At 57.1% G+C, this 19,281-nt stretch overlaps 2 protein-coding genes across 4 annotated transcripts; one reads left to right on the plus strand and one right to left on the minus strand.

The window, feature by feature from the left end:
- Positions 1-424: 424 nt before the first annotated feature.
- On the plus strand, positions 425-4,689 carry HRH3 (histamine receptor H3; the record flags this gene model as incomplete). 2 transcript variants are annotated; one of them, XM_081148884.1, is made up of 3 exons in its annotated part: positions 425-677; positions 1,594-1,760; positions 2,825-4,689. In XM_081148884.1, the coding sequence occupies 3 exons, from the start codon at positions 425-427 to the stop codon at positions 3,746-3,748; spliced, it is 1,344 nt and encodes a 447-aa protein (XP_081005010.1). In that variant the 3' UTR covers positions 3,749-4,689. The 2 variants fall into 2 exon arrangements, with proteins under 2 accessions (XP_081005010.1, XP_081005009.1); XM_081148883.1 differs by having other exon boundaries at positions 530-677; positions 1,652-1,760.
- Positions 4,690-8,039: 3,350 nt separating this feature from the next.
- Positions 8,040-18,973, minus strand: MTG2 (mitochondrial ribosome associated GTPase 2). 2 transcript variants are annotated; one of them, XM_081148881.1, is made up of 7 exons: positions 18,908-18,973; positions 13,691-13,888; positions 12,349-12,496; positions 11,146-11,261; positions 10,354-10,572; positions 9,976-10,114; positions 8,040-9,259 (listed from the first exon to the last, which is right to left on the minus strand). In XM_081148881.1, exons 1-7 carry the CDS (start codon positions 18,956-18,958, stop codon positions 8,865-8,867), a joined length of 1,266 nt encoding a protein of 421 aa, XP_081005007.1. In that variant the 5' UTR covers positions 18,959-18,973; the 3' UTR covers positions 8,040-8,864. The 2 variants fall into 2 exon arrangements, with proteins under 2 accessions (XP_081005007.1, XP_081005008.1); XM_081148882.1 differs by lacking the exon at positions 18,908-18,973 and adding an exon at positions 18,601-18,901.
- Positions 18,974-19,281: the final 308 nt, after the last annotated feature.

Genomic DNA, 19,281 nt, shown 5'->3' on the forward strand with positions numbered 1-19,281 from the left:
GCTCCGGCTGCCGGCGGGCACGCGGCGCTGTCCGTGGTGCTGCCGGCGCCGGGCGGGGCGGGGGCGGGGCGGGGGCGGGGCGAGGGCCGCAGCCAATGGCGGGGCGCTGCGCCGGCGGGGGGCGCCGGGGCGCGGGGCTGGGCGCCGGAGCACTGGCGGCGCACCGCGCCGGCCGCACGGGCTCTCCGGCGGCGGCACGGGCTCCGGCTCCGCTCCGCCTGCAGCGGTCGTGCAGCCGGCCCCACTCGGCTTGGAATTCGGCCCCCTCGGCGCCGCCCGCCCCGGCCTCCCTCGGCGCCCGCGGACCATGCGCCGGGCACCCCCCGGGGAACCCGGCCCGGCCGAAAGTCCGCAACCATCAGGCTCCCGGGCCGGCGGCCCGCGCCCTGCCCCGCGCCCCGGCGCCGCTTGAGCTGGCGGGGCCATGGAGCGCCCGCCACCCGACGGGCCGCTGAACGCGTCGGGGGCGCTGGCTGGAGAGGCGGCGGCGACGGCGGGCGGGGCGCGCGGCTTCTCCGCAGCCTGGACCGCGGTGCTGGCCGCGCTCATGGCGCTGCTCATTGTGGCCACGGTGCTGGGCAACGCGATGGTCATGCTCGCCTTCGTGGCCGACTCGAGCCTCCGCACCCAGAACAACTTCTTTTTGCTCAACCTCGCCATCTCCGACTTCCTCGTGGGTAAAGCCCCAACCCCCCCGCGTCCTGGAGCGCCTGGCCCGCCAGGCCAGCGGGAACTGGAGGGCGGGACGGGGGAGCCTTTTGTGCCCGCACGCGGCCCAGCGGGGGGCGGGGCGGCGGGGGCGCGGGCAAAGTTCTTGGCCTCCGCGCCGCGATCGCGGGCTGGGGCGTGAAGCTCCTGGGGAAGGGCCGGGGGCGGGCGCCAGGGGGCGCGAGGCGCGGCGGCCGCGGGTGCGGCGCGGGCTCCTGCGGTAGCCAAACAAAGGCTGCGGCGCACTCCGGACGCGCGGAGGGCGCTGGGGGAAGGCTTGGGGGAGGGGACGTGGGACGGGGTTTTAGAGCCGCGCCGTGGGAGGGGCAGTGGGGAAGGCGGGCTTGGGGTTGGGGGAGATGCTCGCGGGAGAGCGTCTCACGGATCCCCGCGCGGCCGCGGGGCGGGGCGCGTGGAGAGGCTGGAGCGCCAGACACCTGTTGGGCTGCGGGGAGCGCGGCCGGACGCTCGCAGGGGGCTTGGCGGGAGCGGCCACGTGCCCTCCGAGTCAGGAAGAGGCCTTCTTGGTTTCGGAGCTGAAGGGGCGAGACTGCCCAGAGCCGGGGTAGGGCAGGGTCCGGCGGGCCGGAGGAGAGGGAGGAGATGCGTCCTCTCTCTGCGGACTGGGAGGGCTGGACAGAACGACGCCTGGGAAGTACTGACGGACCAAGGGGTCCTGTACCCGAAGTCCCCCACAGGATCGTCCCCCCTGCACCCAAGTCCAGGGGACGCTGGCGGGTCGGGGGCTGGGCTGGGGTCCAAGGCCAGTTCCGGGGCGGAGGGCGCGCCCAGGAGGCCGCGCGGGAGGGCGAGGCAGGGCCGCCGCGAGAGGCGGTGCCTGCGGCGCCGGCCGGCTGTGGACGCCGTGGCCCTGCTCTCCCACAGGGGCCTTCTGCATTCCGCTGTATGTGCCCTATGTGCTGACGGGCCGCTGGCCTTTCAGCAGGGGCCTCTGCAAGCTGTGGCTGGTCGTGGACTACCTGCTCTGCGCGTCCTCTGTCTTCAACATCGTGCTCATCAGCTACGACCGGTTCCTGTCCGTCACCCGCGCTGTGAGTCCCTGCGGCTGCCGCTCCCACTCCTGGGGGGAGGTGGCCAGGAGTGGCCCCAGGGGGCCCTGGCAGGGGATGGCTGCTTCTGAATTGTGGGTAGTGCCAGGTGAGTGTGTTCCCTGCTAGCTTCACGCCTGACATGCCAGGCGCTCTATACAGCCGGTGGCCATTTGCTGCTAGTAGACTGGTCCTGGGACAGGTGGGAGGCGCTGTCTGGACCCGGCGTCAGACGTTCCTGAAGAAGGGGTCACTTCTCAGGACAGGTCCAAAGTCTTCGGAGCTGAGGGAGGACCTAAGCCACAGGCCCTCGGTGGTACCCCCTTTCTGTATGTGTGTGTCCGTGTCTGTGTGTCTGTGGGCATCCCAGGAAGACAGGCATCGGCTCCGGCTCCACAAGATCCCCTTGGAGTGAGGGGCCACCATGAGCTGGGGCCCTGGACTACCTGGGCTTCCCATGTCAGCACCTCCTGGGCACAGGCTGGCAGCTGGAGAAGAGGTCTCTCCTTGCCTCTTGTCTTCTCCTTGATGGCCTTATCTGGCACCCCAAGGGCCCTATGCTTGGGGGCCACATGTGTCCTGTCTAGAGAGTGTGGAACAGAGTACAGAGAGCATGGGTTCAGGGCCAGCATGCCTGTGTCGAACCCCAGCTCTGCCCCCTTTAGCTGACCCACCTGGTCTGTCCCTCCCTCCCTGAGCCGTCAGGAAGGAAAGTGGGGAGAATACAGGGGTTGTTGTGAAGATTAAATGAGATGGTACCCAGAAGGTGCCAAGCTCAGAACCAGCATCCTGCAGGTGCTCGAGAGACAGGGACAATGACAAGCTCACAGTGGGGGGATGGTAAGTACACAGCCGGGCCACAGGACAGTGTGAGGCGCTTCAGCCAGCTCAGGACTCCTTGGGGGAGGGGAAGATGGGGGCAAGGGAGAGGAGGGAGAGGCATCCCTGCCAGGCAACAGGCCAGAGGCTGCCAGGAGCTCCCAGGCCCATAATTCTGGCTGCAGCTGGTAGCAGCTGGCGGGCCTGGGCACATCCCCTTCCCTCCTGACCCAGCATGTCCACGGCAGGTCTCTTACCGGGCCCAGCAGAGCAACACGCGGCGGGCGGTGTGGAAGATGGTGCTGGTGTGGGTGCTGGCCTTCCTGCTGTACGGGCCGGCCATCCTGAGCTGGGAGTACCTGTCGGGCAGCAGCTCCATCCCCGAGGGCCACTGTTACGCGGAGTTCTTCTACAACTGGTACTTCCTCATCACGGCCTCCACGCTCGAGTTCTTCACGCCCTTCCTCAGCGTCACCTTCTTCAACCTCAGCATCTACCTGAACATCCAGAAGCGCACCCGCGAACGGCTAGACGGGGTCCGCGAGGCCTTCGGCCCAGAGCCCCCACCTGAAGCCCAGCCCTCTCCGCAAGCCGTGCGTGGCTGCTGGGGCTGCTGGCAGAAGGGGCGGGGGGAGGCCATGCCACTGCACAGGTACAGGGCCAGGGTTGGCGAGGCAGCCCCTGGCACCCAGGCAGGGGAGGCGGCCTTGGGGGGCAGTGGTGGGGGCACCGTGGACTCACCCACCTCCAGCTCGGGGAGCTCCTCTCGGGGCACAGAGCGGCCTCGCTCACTCAAGAGGGGCTCCAAGCCATCTGCGTCCTCAGCGTCACTGGAGAAGCGCATGAAGATGGTGTCCCAGGGTATCACCCAGCGCTTTCGGCTGTCACGGGACAAGAAGGTGGCCAAGTCACTGGCTGTCATTGTGAGCATCTTTGGGTTTTGTTGGGCCCCGTACACACTCCTGATGATCATCCGGGCCGCCTGCCATGGCCACTGCATCCCAGACTACTGGTATGAGACGTCCTTCTGGCTGCTGTGGGCCAACTCGGCAGTCAACCCGGTCCTCTACCCTCTGTGCCACTACAGCTTTCGCCGCGCCTTCACCAAGCTGCTCTGCCCCCACAAGCTCAAGGTCCAGCCCCACAGCTCCCTGGAGCACTGCTGGAAGTGAGCTGCCCTCCACAGCCACTCCGCGCCCTTGTTCCCTGGGCAGCCGCCTCCCGGGTGCGAGCCACACCCTGTCTTCGGCCCACACTATGGGCTATGGTGGCCCCTCTTAGATCACCTGCCTGCGATAGAGGCAGCTTGGAGGGCTGGCCGAGGGGCTCTTGCTGCCTGAACTGGCATGTGGTGCCCACCCTTTGCACAGTTACTGCTTGGTGTTTTTCCCACAGCAAGCGCTTGGTGTGTGCTCCAGGCTTCCTGACCCAGCAGTCTGCCCCTGCACGTGTGCACACCTGCACACACCTGCACACCTTCCCTTGCTCCAGACATACCTGGGCCACTAGCTCTGCTGCCGTCTGCCCCCTGCTTAAGCCTGGGCCCTCTTTCCTCCAACTCTCTGCCCTCAAAGTGCCAACAGCTTGCTGCTGTTCTCTGCTTTTCCCTTTTGGGTGTTTCAGGAAGACAAGAAGAAAACACATCTGTGAACTCGATGTTCCTTGGATGTTTAATCAAGAGAGACAAGATTGCAGAGGAGCTCAGAGCAGGATTGGCAGGTGGGGGCTCCCACGCCCTCTCTCCTCATGCTGCTGTTTCCGGCTGAGCTATGCCAGCTGCTTCTGCCCACCCTGCCCCCAGCTTGGGTGCTGGGCCCAACTGGTGGCTCTGAGAGTGGCCAAAACTTGGATGCCTGTTTGGTCCGTAGGCTGCCATCCCACTCCCTCTGTTCAACCAGCGTTTCCTGGGGCTGATGGGGCAGAGGGCCTCAGCCCTGCCCTGAGGGTCCCGAGGCTCTCAGGGTAGTCAGAGGGGACCAGGCTCCGGTGCCTAGTGGAGGGGCTGCTTAGCCACATCCACTTACCACATGGGTGCCCTGCATGCTCCGCTCCCACCATGCTAGCCCTGCAGACTCTGAGGTCCATAGTAAAGTGTATTTTTTTATTGGTGCTGATCCCTGAGGACTTTGTGTGTGGGGGGGGCTTCAGTGCGGCCCTAGGGAGACACAAGACCACCCCGTGGACGTGAGGCACAGGCCTGCTCCTCCCCCGGCCTCAGTGTTTTCTTCCAAGTGGGGGGACTGTGGTGGGGAGAAAAGAGCAGCCTGGTCTGAACACCAGGGTTTAATCCTAGTAAAAGGCAAGTGCCTGGCAGTGCCCTACCTGCTGGACCCCACCACCTGCTCAGGGGGAACTCACTCCAGCCTAAGAATCCATCCGTGGCCCCACCTGACGCCGCCTGCCTGCCTCCAGGACGAAATTCTCATCTTTCTTGGCCATGATCTTCCATCTGGGGAGCTTTGGGGGGGGCGGGGGGGGGGGCTGGAGTTCAGCCTGAAGGGTGGAGGGGAGGGTGAGCAGAGGGAGGGGTGGCATCTCTGGCAGAGGAGTCCTCTTGCACAAAGGCCTGGAGGCAGGACTGAGGGTGCCAATGAAGAGGACCTGACATGATCCCAATGGGTTCTGCAGAGGGACAGACTCTGGCTTCACACCAAGAAACAGGGCAAGACCAGCTCAACTCTGGAGATCAGACCCAGGTGGGTGGGAAGCCTCGAGGGCCCAACCTTGCCGACAGCCTCTCCTCTGTCCCCACAATGCTGGCCCTGCCTCCTACTACTTCTGCCCACACTCTGTCTTCCCACGAAGAGACTGTTACAGCCAATGCCATGGTCCCATGGCCTTTCTAGAGTGAGAGGCAGGTCGGTGCAGACCCTCTGCGGTGGGGGCCTTCCTAGGTCAACAATTCCTCCCGCAGACATCGTGTCACCCAGCTGTATTGCACTTTTATTTCCCAGGAATCCCAGGAAACTTCCTCCAGACTCCTCAGCTGGCACCCACTCCCTCACTCACTCTCCCTGTACCTTGGGGACCCCTCTGGTCCAGGCAGGCCCCTCCCTAGTGACTAGAGAAAGGGGCTCCCCTGCAGGATGGTGCTGTCGTGAGCAGAGGCTGGAGAGGGCTGCAGGGGAAGGTGGTGCAGGGACAGTGGACACCACCATCTGCGGAGCCCAGAGCTCAGGAAAGCCCCTGCAGGTAGCTCTGGAGGCCCTGTGGTGCTCCTGCAGACTAGCCATTGGCCACTCTGCTGACCCTGCACTACCTAGCCTGAGCCCCCCCCCCTCGGCCCTCTGTCCTGCAGCCCAGGGCCCAGGCCATTGGAGCCAGGACGGAGGGCCGTTCTCCATTCACCACAGTGGTGGCAGCGCAGGGGGCCACCTCCGTGCAGACACCTTCATGCCGACAGCACAGCCAGAGCCCTCCCCGCCCCTCCACCCAGCCCTGCTAAATGGCTACACATTGGAGGGTAAAAGCACAGGCTTTCAAGCGATTTTGCCTCCAATCTCTGGAAAGTGCTTCTCCGGCTCCTGCACGGGGATGGAGAGAAGAGAGTCACAGAGCCAAAGAAGCAACTGGGCCTGGCCCAGCAGCAAGCAAACATGCCAGAGGCCTTTCTCCTGAATCCCACACTGGGCCAGGGACAAAGCCATCCACCCACTGCCCCCTCCCCCATGGGTGTTTATTGAGCACCTACTGCGTGCCAGGCCAGCTGCTAGGAGGCACATAAACAAACAGCTGGCAGGTAAATGGGGCCACTCCTGTGGTGTTGGGGCTGCAGGGCAGTAGACCCAGGGGAGGGGGTGGCCCAGTTCATAAGCCAACCAGCCTCTGGAGGAGCTGCCATCTCATTCATTCCACTCTTTGGGCAGGGTAGAGGGCTTCCTGAGAGGCACAGGCTGGGAAGGAGCAACACTGGGGACTCAGCCACGAAACTCTGCCATGCAACCCCCCTCTGCCACCTTGGTGCTGTGGATGGCCTGGCTCCCATGACCTGGCTCCCAGCAGGGTCACCTGCCAGCCTACCCTGTAGCCAGGCTGGTAGGGCCGAGGGCCAGCCCTCAAGGTGGAGGCTGCAAGGTCTTCCTAACTGGGCCCCTCAGGCTGGCACTGGCTGCAGGTGCCCTGGTGCTAGCTCAGGAGATGCCCCGGGAACAGCTGTGGGCACATGATAGGTGAGGGTCCTCCCCAGCCTAGAATAAAGACCCTATGCTCTTAGGGGGCCCAGCAGGCATCCCCTGATCTTTTCAAAACAGGCCCGGTTAATCAACAATCCTTTTGGGGAGCAGGGACATGACCGGGGAGGGCTGGGCTTGCCCCGGCAGGGATGCTGGGGCCCTGAGACATTGGGGACCCACTACCTCCCTGCATCACCCATCCCAGCCTGACCCTCATGACTGGGCTTGGGGTGCAAAGAATCTTTCCACCAACACGGCAGCACACCACATCCTTGAAGCCACCCCACAAGAAGTACTCACTCTTTCCACTATCAGACACAAGAACTGGGGCTCCAGAGATGGGTTGACACACTCACACCCCACATTCAGCAGTCAGTGGGGCCAGGACTCCACCTGCCCACTCCACTAGGTTCCCCCCTGGGCGCCACGGGGCCAGCGGCATGTGAGCTGGTCCCCACAGCATTGTGCCCTTGGGGGGACCATCTCAGTGCTCCCAGGATGGGGAACAGAGTGTATCCTGAGGCATGTCCCAGGAGGGCTCCTGGGAGCCTAGGGACCAGACCTCGGTCCTATTGGGCTGACGGGAGGATGCTGCCCCCAGGAAGGCAGGCATTGTGTCCAGAGCTAGTGCTCCAGTTTGAAGTTTGTCAGACAAATCTCAGAGGGGCACAAAAATATCCTTCAAAAGAGAAAACGGCTGAACAGCTTCAGGGCAGATGATTCTCGCGGAAATGGCTGGAGGGGTGGCAGTGGGGACGGGAGTTGAGACAGCATAGGATGGCATTTCTGGATTGAGTGACTTGGCACCCACCACTTACCTTTTGTAAATATCTTCCAACTAAATGAAACCCGGACACAGCTAACACCAGCCACCCTTCACTCCATTCTACACATCTGTCTCCCATTCCCTGGGTGAGGTCCTGAGGCTGCAGGGACACAAGCGGAAACAGGACAGAGGCCCTGCCCTATGGGTGTTTCTGGGGGCGAGGCAGAGTGTGTGTGGCAGGGTGCAGCCACTGAGAGGAAAGACCTTGGACATGGCGTCCTGTGGAAGCCTCTGTGGGCCCAAGTAGTGAGCGGATTCAGACACCACCTCTGCTGTAAAACATGGTACCCATGGCGCCGCACAAGGACAGGGAAGGGCTTATGTTCCAGATGCAGGCTCGAACCCCATTTGCAGGTGCTGACCACCTTGAGAAGGACCCCTGTGGCTAACCCCCTGGGCCCGGGCCCATCTCCTGTTTCCTCCCATCACCCCACTTCCTCCCTGAAGGGCCCTCAGGGAAAGTCAGAAGCATCAGACTTTTATTTGGGGAAACTGGTTGTAGAGTAGTCTGTTGAACAAGTGAGTGGGCAGCAGCGCACGGTCCTCACTGGGACCCCTGCAGTCAGCAGGGCGGGGTGGCTTCCAGAGCACCCAGCCTCTTAGCTGCCATCACTCAGAACACAGAATTGTCCTGGACTAGCTGGCCTGTTCTCTGCACTGACCAGAGGCTGGTGACTGGTGCAGGTCCAGCAGTCTCTTTGATCCCTGAAGTGACAGTGCAGTGGGGACCTAGCCCATGTCGGCAAAGACATGGCCCCACATCTCCTCTCGGAGTCCAGCCACCCTCAGCTCAGTTAATAACTCGCAGATGAGCGTCAGAAGCTGTGTCCCTGGACCGGATATTGGGTGCATTCAGTCGTGAAGCCGACGCCACGTTCAGCTCCCAGAACTTGGAGAGGTCTGGGGACAACAGGGGAGGCACCTCACTGCTCAGACAGCATCTGAGCAGAGAGTGGTGCCTGCAGATGCCGCCTAACCCCAGTTGCTCTGTGGGGCATGGTGACAGCTGAGGACCCGCAGATCCACCTGTGACAGCTGCTCATATGCAGGCTGGCACTTAGGAATCGGACTGGTGCCTTTGGCTCTGGTGCCGTTGTAGTCTCCCGGCACACGTGGCAGCCTGGTTCCCTACTACTCAGGGCACTAATTACAGGGGGGAGCCCACCTCAGCGTGCCAGAGAGCAGGCTGCTGGTGCAGGAACACCAGGAGCAGGCTGCCAGGGAGTTGCAGGGTGGCCCAAGCTGAGCAGGAAGGCGCTACTTGCAGCTCCAACCATGAAGAGCCGCGTGCTACCACCTGAGTGGCTGGCGGCCCTGGGCCAGCTCGGTGGCCACGTGCTGGTCATGCAGCTCCTTGATGCGCAGCAGCAGCTCCTCCAGGTTCTCACCAGTGACCGCGGACAGGGCGATGGCCTTCCTGCCCAGGCGGGCCTGCAGTGCGGGCAGGTTGGCTCGCGCCTGAGGGAGGTCGATCTTATTGGCGACAACAATGTGGGGTCGCTCAGACAGGCCTGGCTTGTACTTTTCCAGCTCGTACTTCAGGTCCTCGATCTGGGTCCAGGGCTCTGGCACCGCCAGGTCCACCACGAACAGGAGGAAGCCACAGCGCTCTATATGCCTCAGGAAGGCCAGCCCCAGGCCCCGGTTCTGGTGCGCACCTCGGATGATGCCTGGCACATCGGCCACTGCGGGAGACAGAGCAGGGGCCCATTCTGCGAGGTTTAAGACTTTCCTTTGAAGGAACACCTTAAACCCAAGTCGCATGCATCACTGCTTGGTGACTCAGGCCCACTGCCACTGAGGCATTTTGGCTTTGAGTTTCACAAAACGCCTGAAAATATTTGGGTGACAGGCACAGTGACAGATCTGTCTAATAAGGAATATTTATTCACTGGAATTACACACTCATCTTTCTGGTTTCAAAAATTATTTTAAGGGGGGGAACCAGTTTCCTGTAACCCATTAATAATTTGATTACTGGTAGACGTTATCACAGAGTACTTGGTGCCATATAAACAGCGCTACCTACCAGCAGGTTTGCTATTTTTAATAAGTATGTTATCTTCTGGGAAAAGTTTCCTTCTCTCAGAACGGTACCAAGAAAGCTTTAAAATCACACATGGTCTCTGTGACTGGCCCTGCCGAGTTCCCAAGATGAAAGACAGTAAAGGCAGCAGGAAGGAACAACCTCCTCAGGTTAGAAATTTACATTCCAGTCCCTAGCTGAACCCACAGACACCAGGCACAGGGTGGGAAGGAAATGTAAACCCTAAGGAGGCGACAGAACCACAGCTGTTACTCTGGGAAGAGCAATGCTGTGGGTCAGACAGGAGGCCGTGGGCCAACGGGCCCAGCTGCCCACCTCATTTACCCCACCTCTGAGAGGATCCTGGAAGTCTACCTGCTACCTGTTGGTGGTCCTCATAGTGCACAGTGCCCACATGGGGGTTCAAGGTTGTGAATGGGTAGGCAGCCACGGCGGGCTTCGCATTGGAAATGGCCCGGAGAAGCGAGGACTTGCCTGCATTGGGGAATCCGACCTGCAAGACAGGGGATGTGCTGCCATTTCCTCCGTGTGGGACAGACCAAGATCAGGGTGAGTCTCAGGATCGTGAGCCACACAGGTGAGGGCACAGCTCCCATTTGAGGCCACAGGATGCCAACCGGAGAAAGGTGAGCCACTCCTTTCCTTAGGCCGGTGGCATGTCCCACCACCAGAAACCGGTTTTCCACAGCTCAGTGCTACCTCCTCCCACCTGGGGCTTTTGGTGACACCCACCATGCCAGCGTGGGCCACGGTCTTGAGCTCCAGGAAGAGTTCTCGCTCCTGCCCGGGCTCCCCCGGGGTGCAGGTAACGGGTGCACGGTTATCGTTGGCCAGGAAAAAGCGGTTGCCCTTTCCTCCTGCCCCGCCCAAAGCAGCGACATACTCATCTCCCAGGCACGACAGGTCAGCCACGACTTCGTTTCCCTCCTTCACTAAAGTGCCCAGGGGAACCTGAAAAATAATGCAGCATTTGTTGGTTGACAGGGGAGCATGAAGATAGTGGAGAGACTAGGTGTGTTTTCCCAGTTTTGGAGGGGAGTGTGTGCGTGGGTACAGCAAGGTGCCCCTCTATAGAGCCACAGGGCTCCAGAAGAAAGGTCCCAGCCCTCCAAGGATTTCATGGGGCTGATGACACCCCTGTGAACTGCATGGAAGGCTTTTCAAACTGTTTCTAACAGACTAGGTGAACTGAAACATCAGAATGCTGAGCTAACCTGAGAACAGTAACCTCCGAGCTCAGAGAGCCAGAGAGGGTGGGGACAGAAGGCGGCTCCTGGGCCCAGATGAGATTAACAGGGGACCCTGCGGGTTCTCTCTTTGTAAAATGTAATGATTTTGTGATTTTTTTGAACTGGTCACACACAAACGTGGTATAAAATCAGTATGAAGTCTGAGCCAGGGTTTGCTCTGTGGGAGATGGCTGCATGGTTCAGGCCACGGGCCTCCTGTGGACCACAGCACAGAACCTGAGGAGCCTGAAGGTCTAGACTTGAAGACAGGATGGGCTCTGCAGCTGGGGCTTACCCGGACATAGAGGAGAGCGCCATTCCGCCCAAAGCAGTTTTTCCTGCCACCGTCTTCTCCATCAAAGCCCTGGTACTGGGACAGGACTGAGGACAGTGACTTGACTTGCCGGTCAACTAAAAAAAGTGAGAGTGAGAACCTTCATGTTCCTTTGTGTTAAAAACAAAAATCTGCTCCGCTTGGGCTCAGAGGATGAGCATCGACCCATCAACCTGGGGGTAATGGTTCAATTCCTAGTCAGGGCACATGCCCGGGTGGTGGGCTTGATCCCCATTAGGGGTATGTAGGAGGCAGCCTATCAATGATTCTCTCTCATCATTGATGTTTCTATATCTCCCTCTCCCTTCTTCTTCCTGAAATCGATAAAGACATATTAAGAAAAAAATCAGCTGCATACTACATTCTTTTTGTCCAGTTTAGGAACACTAGGAATGTACATGGAGACAGAAGTTACTAAAGTAGCAACATGCTATTTTAAAAAGCTATAAATTCTTATTTTAAAAATACTACAGTTTCTGAAAAATTGTAAATTACCCATAATGTCATTAATTTAAAAATAATTGCCCTAGTTGAGTTGGCTCAGTGTTAGAGTGTCAGCCTTCAGACTTGAACGGTCTTGGGTTCAATTCCAGTCAGGGGCAGGTACCTCAGTTGCAGGCTCGATCCCTGGCCCTGGTCGGGGTGCATGTGGGAGGCAACCAATTGATGTCTCTCTCATATCAATGTTTCTCTCTCTCTCTCTCTCTCTGAAAAGAGATGGAAAAAATATCCTTGGGTGAGGATTAAAAAAAAAAAATTGCTACACTTTATTATGTTGTGAATGTTTATAATTTAAAAATAGCTACATTTTACTGCTGGGGTATTTACCCACTTTTCAGTTTATTGAGCATCTGTGCTCAAAACGTGCTGAGTAATCAATACCCTCTAGACACTTACTGAGACAGTAAAACACACTTACCCTCTGACTATCTTACTGTAATGTCAGGTTTCCCGACACTAAGGTATCTCTGTAATTAATAAGAACAACCCACTATCGAAGCTGGGCTTTGCCACATTAATTAGATGTGGGTACTCACAAAATTTAGTAAGGAAAACGCATCCATTTTTGGATTCCCACTCCTGTTAGGATAAGAAGGCAGAAACGTTCTGTCCCAACATGAGCAGACACAGCAATCTTGCCCAAGCTGCCCCCAGGGCACCTGCCTCTCAGGATAACATGGCCACCGTTGCCTCCGTCGCCACCATCAGGGCCCCCGAACTCCTTCCGGGGCTCGCTATGGAAGCAGCTCACCCCATCGCCTCCACGTCCCCCTCGGACAAGCACCCGGCGATGGTCCACAAAATGCCTTTTCTGCAGAGAGCACAGTGCCCAGCTCATCATTAATGCCACAGTCCTCTAAGAGCCAAGTGGCCCTTTAAACACACCTTCCTACCTACAGTGGTCTTTAAAATTAGATGTTAATGATGTCACTATCCATAACCTCTCCTAAAACGCAAATGTAAAAAACAGTTCCCAGCAAATGTGAAAACTGGTTGATATGGAAAACACACTCAGTGACAGACTCAACATGTCCAGCTTGAGGAAACAGGGTTTAGAAAACACTCCTGAAACAAAGCGTCTTTCCAGCTTTTTTCAAACAGAAACGGGTTACTGAAGGGTGTTTTCTGCAGACTGACTGAATAGGGCTCGTTTGTAAACATAGCGAAGCAGACAGAGCCCCTTATTGGAGGGCAAGTCTCTCTCCAGGTCCCCAAGGGAGCAACAATCCAGCTAAAGAATGGAAACAAAGCAGGTTACTGTTTAATAGTTATTTGCACACCCAAGTTCAGCTACCTGAGAAGCCAGGGTCATCCTGTCCCGGGACCCAGCCTGCTTCCTATGCTATGTGCAAGGACAGACTGGCCAGTACCGGGCCCCTCCACCCACTACCTACTCATACGCAGATCTTTTTTTTTAAGAAAACATAAATATTTTAAGATTCTTTGGCACCACCACATGGAAAAAACCGTAAATTACTATTTTTAAAAACTCAATGTATAACTTCATCGTATGCCAACATCATCAAAATCCACCTGATGGGGAAAGCAGGCTGAGGAGCAGAGTGGAGGGTAAAGCCAAGCTCCACTTCCACAGGCGGGGCAGACAGTACTATGGAAATTGCTCTGCCCCTTGGCGGTGTCCCCACAGGAAGCTCTGCTGACCAGGAGCCCCGCTTAGGAAGAAACGAGGTGAGGCTTAAATACAGCTTCTCTTGAATTTAAGTAAAGCTCACTCGTGTTGTACATAAGTTAAGAACATCTGTGACACAGGCGGAAGGCTCACAGGCCGCAGGGAAAGAGTCTCGTTGTTACCTCTAGCCCCTTCCCTTCGAGGGCCAGTTTCTACAAGAGCTCAGGCCTCCCTTTCATTTCATCATTTTCAAGACCTACCTGTGCCCCTCTGAGAACATAATCAGGGTAAATGAAGACATGATAACCAGAACTCAAGACAAGGTCCTGTGAGAGGGAAGCTGCGGACAAGTTCCTTCCCGGTTAGAAGTCTCACCAGTTTTTTCTCGGAGAGCAGTTTCTTTCTGGAAGGTTCCTTGGCGCAGTCTGCACAGCCAAGTGAGAGCAGCTTGGGGAAAGCATGCTGCAGGAGGAGCCGGCCTAGGACTGCCTGTGGGGACAGAGTCCAGCGCCCCAGGCCCTCAAATGCACCTCGCTGTCCCGCTGAGAAAAGCCTCGAAGGTATCATGATTCCCTAACAAAAGTAAAATTGGCAAAATGAGGTTCCTGGTTTCATGTGAACATCAAACAAACCAAAATCTCCATATATATGTTCTTGAAACAAGTAAACTGATGCCTGTGACTTTTCCCCATCATCCACCACACTGGACCCTGAGTCATGAGGAGTTACCTGTCCCTTTGGCCTACATGCTACCTGAGGGCGAGATTTGTGTACACAGGGTTTATCATTAAACCTCCCTTGACCCTGGAAACATTCCTCCAGGGAATGTCAACTATGGGCTAAATGGAACTATCACAAAGGAAATCAGAGCCTCAAATCAAAATTCCTGAAGAATGAAAGCACCAGTTTACTCAAACACTGCACTGTTATCTTGTGCAGTTTAAATGTCAAACTGGAGATGGAAGAGCTCTTCCGAACAGTGCATAGGTAGAAGAAATCAACAGAAAAGTTACAAAATATCCTGACCTGAGTGATCATGAATGACACTACAACATAGCAAAGCTTATGGGATGCAGCTAACTGAGCGCTCAGGGAGAACTCAGTCACCTGCCTCTATCCACGGGGGACACGGGGGACACAGGGGACACGTGTCAAGACCCCCTGGATAGTAATGAACCCTACAGATACTATGTTTCTTCCTATAGTACATACCTGCGATAAAGTTCAATGAATAGATTAGACAAAGTAAGGGATTAACAATAAGATGAACCATTGTAACGACATGCTGTAATAAGTCATGTGACGGTGGTGTCTCTCTCTGTGACACCGAGGCAGCTACTGAGTGACTAACTGGCAGGGCACGGAGTGTGGAGACGCTGGACAAAGGGACAGTTCACGTCTCGGGTGGGATGGAAAGGGATGGCAGCAAGAGGTCTCATCACACTGCTCAGAACTGCGTGTGATTTAAAGTTATGAATTGCTTATTTCTGAAATTTTCCATTTAACATTTCTAATGTTACCTGACTGCAGGTAACTGAAACCACGGAAAGTGAAACTGTGGGTCAGGGGGAGCAAGCGTAGCCATAAATGCTTCTGTTAGTAAAGAAGAAAGATATAAGCTCAGTGACGTGAGGTTCCAAGTCCAGAAACCAGGAAAAGAGCAGAGAACACAGAAGGAAGGAAACAATGGAGGGTAGAGGTGGACCTAACAGGTAAGTGGCAACAGATACCGCAGTGTAGCCCAGACACATGCGGGAGCCAGGGGAGATGCTGGTCACGTGGTGAGCAAGCGGCAGAGACAGGGTGGTTAAGCTGCGAGACAAGGAACACTTGGGTGGCCGCAGCCACCACGGAGATGAGGCTCTGCCTGCAGTCCCAGAGGGCGCGGGCCCTGCTGACATGTGACTTTGGGCTTCTAGCCTCCAGAGCAATGAGGGGATAGACGCCTGTGGTTTTAAGCCGCCAGTCTGTGGTTATCCAGCTACCCTACGAAGCTAAGACCACGCCCAGCTCAACAACTGATGGAATGATTTGCTTATGCTTGTTTCTTGTAAATGGGGACATAACCGGCACTTAACCTTGCAGGATTGTGAGGATTAAGTGAATTAATGGTGTGAAGCCTAATAAACAGTAAGTGCTTAAAAAAAAAAAAAAAAAGGAAGGAAGCAAAAGCAGAGCGGACAAACTTCTCACTAGAGGGGTCAAGAAAGGACACAGCCCTGGCCAGTGTGGCTCAGTAGATAGAGTTGGTGGAGCAGGGTCGCAGGGTCGATTCCCGATCAAGGGCGGGTGCCTGGGTTTTAGGTTCACTTCCTGCCACTGGTGGGCATGTGCGGGAGGCAACCAGTGGATGTGTCTCTCGCTCCATGCCCCCCCTTTCACTCTCTGAAAAGCAACATCCTCAGGTGAAGATTAACAAAAGAATAAAAATAAATAAAAGGAGAGGAAGAGAGCACAATCACAAGGCTGGGAGCACAAACAGCCACCCCACAAGCCCTGCAGGCACAGGGCCAGAGGACCCAGGCGGCCTGCCGCCACCTCAGCGAGCTCCTAAAAGAAGCACTTACCACAGAGACACAAGGAGAAAGAAACGGAACCACAAAGAAGAGATAGGAAACCTCCACCACCCGCAATCACTAAGGGGCTAAACTTGATGAATTTGAAAAGAATGTTCCCAAAAGAAAACTCCAGGCTCAGGCTGCTTTGATGGCAAATTCTGTCAAACATTCCAGGGAAAAGGAACAGGAATCTCACGTGAACATCTCCAAGAGACAGGACTCGAGCTGCACCAAACCAAGTCATGAGGCCAGAGGAGTCCCAGGACCCAGATCTGATATCATGGGGAAGGGATCAGGTCCCCATGACCCTCATGACTATAGAGGCAGACGATCCTGACAAAGCTGTGTCCAAATGTGTCAGGCACTTCACACCCGAGGACCAAGCAGGGTGACCCCTGGGACACAAGGCGTCATCAGCAATCAGATCCCACACGGGCCATCACCCCCATCTGACAAAAGTCACACCCACTGATAAGTAGGGAAATGAAGCATGACTGGGAATAGAAGGGGACATCATCAACCTGACAGAGGCCACAGCCGACACCATGCTGACTGGGGAAGGACGGAACTGCCGCCTGGGGATGGAAAGGCAAGGATGCCTTGCCCACCACTTCTATGCAACACTGTCTTTTAGACACTACAATAAAGAAATTTTTTTTAAAAAAAGGAGAGACAAAATGTAGGTCTGATTGTTTCCATAGAAATCTACAAAACCTGATTAGAATTAATCAGTGAACTGAGCAAGGTTGCAGGTTACAAGGTTAATACACAAAAATCAATTGTATTCTTATATACGAACAGCAAACAACTGCATTGGCAGTAACATGGGATGGGCAGAGGTGGAGTGTGAAAGTAGGTGGTTAAGGAAAATAAAAAACAACTCCCAATAACCAACACCCAGCTAAGCCCACTGGGAGCAACGCCATCCCTGCCAAGGTGTTGGAAACTAAGCTTCCCTGCCCTGGCAACACGAAACCTGAAGACGGACCGCAGAGGAGGTGATCAGTGGCAAAGCCAACCAGGCCTGACCTCTCTACCTGGCCTAATTTGGAGTACTTCTCCCCTTTCAATTTCTGTTTGGAAAACCCACTGACCTTGTACCTGCCAGGTAAGCTATTCATCTGTGTCTCACACTGTTACATGGTCTTCATTTTCCTTCTAATGTAGTACCTGGCTGTCCAATAAGGTACCCACTAGCCACGTGTGACTACTAAGTTTAAATCAATTAAAAATTTTAAAAATGTAAAAACTCAGTTGCTCACTCACCTAAGCCACATTCCAAGCACTCACAGCCACATGTGGCCAGTGGGTACCAAACTAAACAGGATAGATGGGAACGTGTCTGCCACCACAGAAGGTGCTACTGGACAGCACTAGTCTACCCTGGTGGTTTACAATGTACAAATTCAGAACAGTGAACTCAAACTCCTCTCGTTTACTGGGCCAGGTGACTGGAGTACAAAAGGCAAGACTGTGAAAGCACTGGGGACAGACATCCTGGGATGGGGCTTTAGAAAGACTGGAGAGCCAGGTGGCAAGGGCTACACTTTAGACATTGCTACTTTGTTCCATCAAGTGTCAAGCTCAGTTCTACTGGGCTATGGGAATTATTATTTGCCAGGAACCTCTGCTAAAACCTCATATGGAAATTTTTATATTTACTCCTTACAACAACTGTGTAAGGGGCAGTAGTGCATGCGGTGTATTTTGTTTGCTTTTCCAGACCCACTTTAGACCTCGCTACTTCAAGGGAGTGCCCTGCCTGACTCCCCTTAGCTACCTCTGGCAGAGACTAAAGGGAGGAGCAGGAGGCCAGGAGGGTGACCTCCCTGTCCCCCTCGAATCCCTAGACTGAAGGGGAGCCCTCTTTGCACTGCTGTCCTCTGTTACTGACCCTCCCCTTATGCTGGTGTGGAAGCAACTCCACTGTAGCTGCTCCAGGTCCAAACACCACCTCTACCATTTCCCTACAATCTCCCTTTAAAAACTCTCCTTGCCCTGGCCGGTGTGGCTCAGCGGTAGAGCACAGGCCGGCACAAGGGTCTCCAGTTTGATTCTCGGCCCACGGCGTGCATCTGTGTTGGTTTGTTCCCCCATGTAGGAGGCAACCAGTGATGTCTCTCTCTTACATCCATGTTTCTCTCTCCCCCCACCTCCCTCCCTTCCACTCTCTCCAAAAAATCAATGGAAAAAATATCCTTCCGTGAGGATTAACAAAACAAACAAACAAACAAACGAAAAAACCCTCCTTAAACTACTCTCTGTGATAGGGCCACGATTCCTCACCCTTACATCGCTTATGCCCGTTTTGAAGCAGGGAGGCTGAGGCTAGGGGCTAGGAGGCTTGCCGAAGGCGCACGTGCCCTCTGGCCCTGCTGGCGGGCGCGGGCCTGGGCTTCGCCCCCGGGCTTCGCCCCCAGGCGGGGCTGCCCACAGCCCAGGGCAGCGCCGAGGAACCAGCGCTGCGCTGCTGAACTGCTGTGTTCTCCCCTAAAACACGTCCGAGTGCGCCTGCGCGGGAAAGGGTCACGGTTGCCCCCCGTGGGGCCCGCGGCCGGCGTCGGCTGTGGGCTGAGGGCCCGGCCCGAGTCCCGCAGGCGGCCCGGCGGCGCCGCGGGAGGCAGCCGGCCGACGTCTCCCGCACTCCCCCGAAAAGCGGTGGGTAAACATCCTTGGGTGAGGGTTAAAAAGAAATTAGAAAACAAAACAAAACTGGTGTGTGCTTACGTCTTCCTGCGCCTCTAACGGCGATGAACCACCCGCGAGAACGTTGAGCGCTTAAGTCAAAGGCCCGAGCGCCCGGGACTCGGGTGCAGCCCCGGGCGAAGCAGCGCGCGCGGGGGGCGGGCCGGCGGGTCGCTCGTGCGCGCTCCGCCGGGCGCCCGGCCACTTCCCAGGGCCCGCGCCCGCGGGGACCGTCCCGCTACACGAGGGACGGGGCGGCGGGTCGCCAAGTCCGCGCCGCTGGCCCCTATTCCGAGCCCCTCCCCCCTCCCAGGTTCCCCGAGGCCCTGGTCCCCTCGCCCACACTCACCTTCTGGGAAGGGCACATCACTTCCGGGGCTCGGCCGCCGCGGCGGCTCATTACTTCCGGGGCCGGTGCAGGCCGCGCCTGCGCAGGGTATCGCCCGGGCGCATGTGCGGAAGGCGGCCCAAGCTCAGCCCGCTGCGGACTCTGCGCGGCGACGGCTCGACCGCGCGGGGCCGGGGACCGGGTCGGGCCGGGGGGCGACCGGGCCTGGCCGTCCAGCGCCGGCGCCGTGCGGGTTCACGCCAGCTCCCGTCCTTAGAAGGACCCGCGGCTCGGCCAGCCCGTCGTCCCCGGTCAGGGCTGGTCTCGGGTCCTCAGCGGCCCGCCCCCACCGCACAGCCTTCGAGCCCCCCGCGGCGTCCGCCCGCTGTGGGCCG

The sequence above is a fragment of the Miniopterus schreibersii genome, assembly GCF_964146895.1.
Source record: "Miniopterus schreibersii genome assembly, chromosome: 10".
In the NCBI taxonomy this organism is placed as follows: Eukaryota; Metazoa; Chordata; class Mammalia; order Chiroptera; family Miniopteridae; genus Miniopterus; species Miniopterus schreibersii.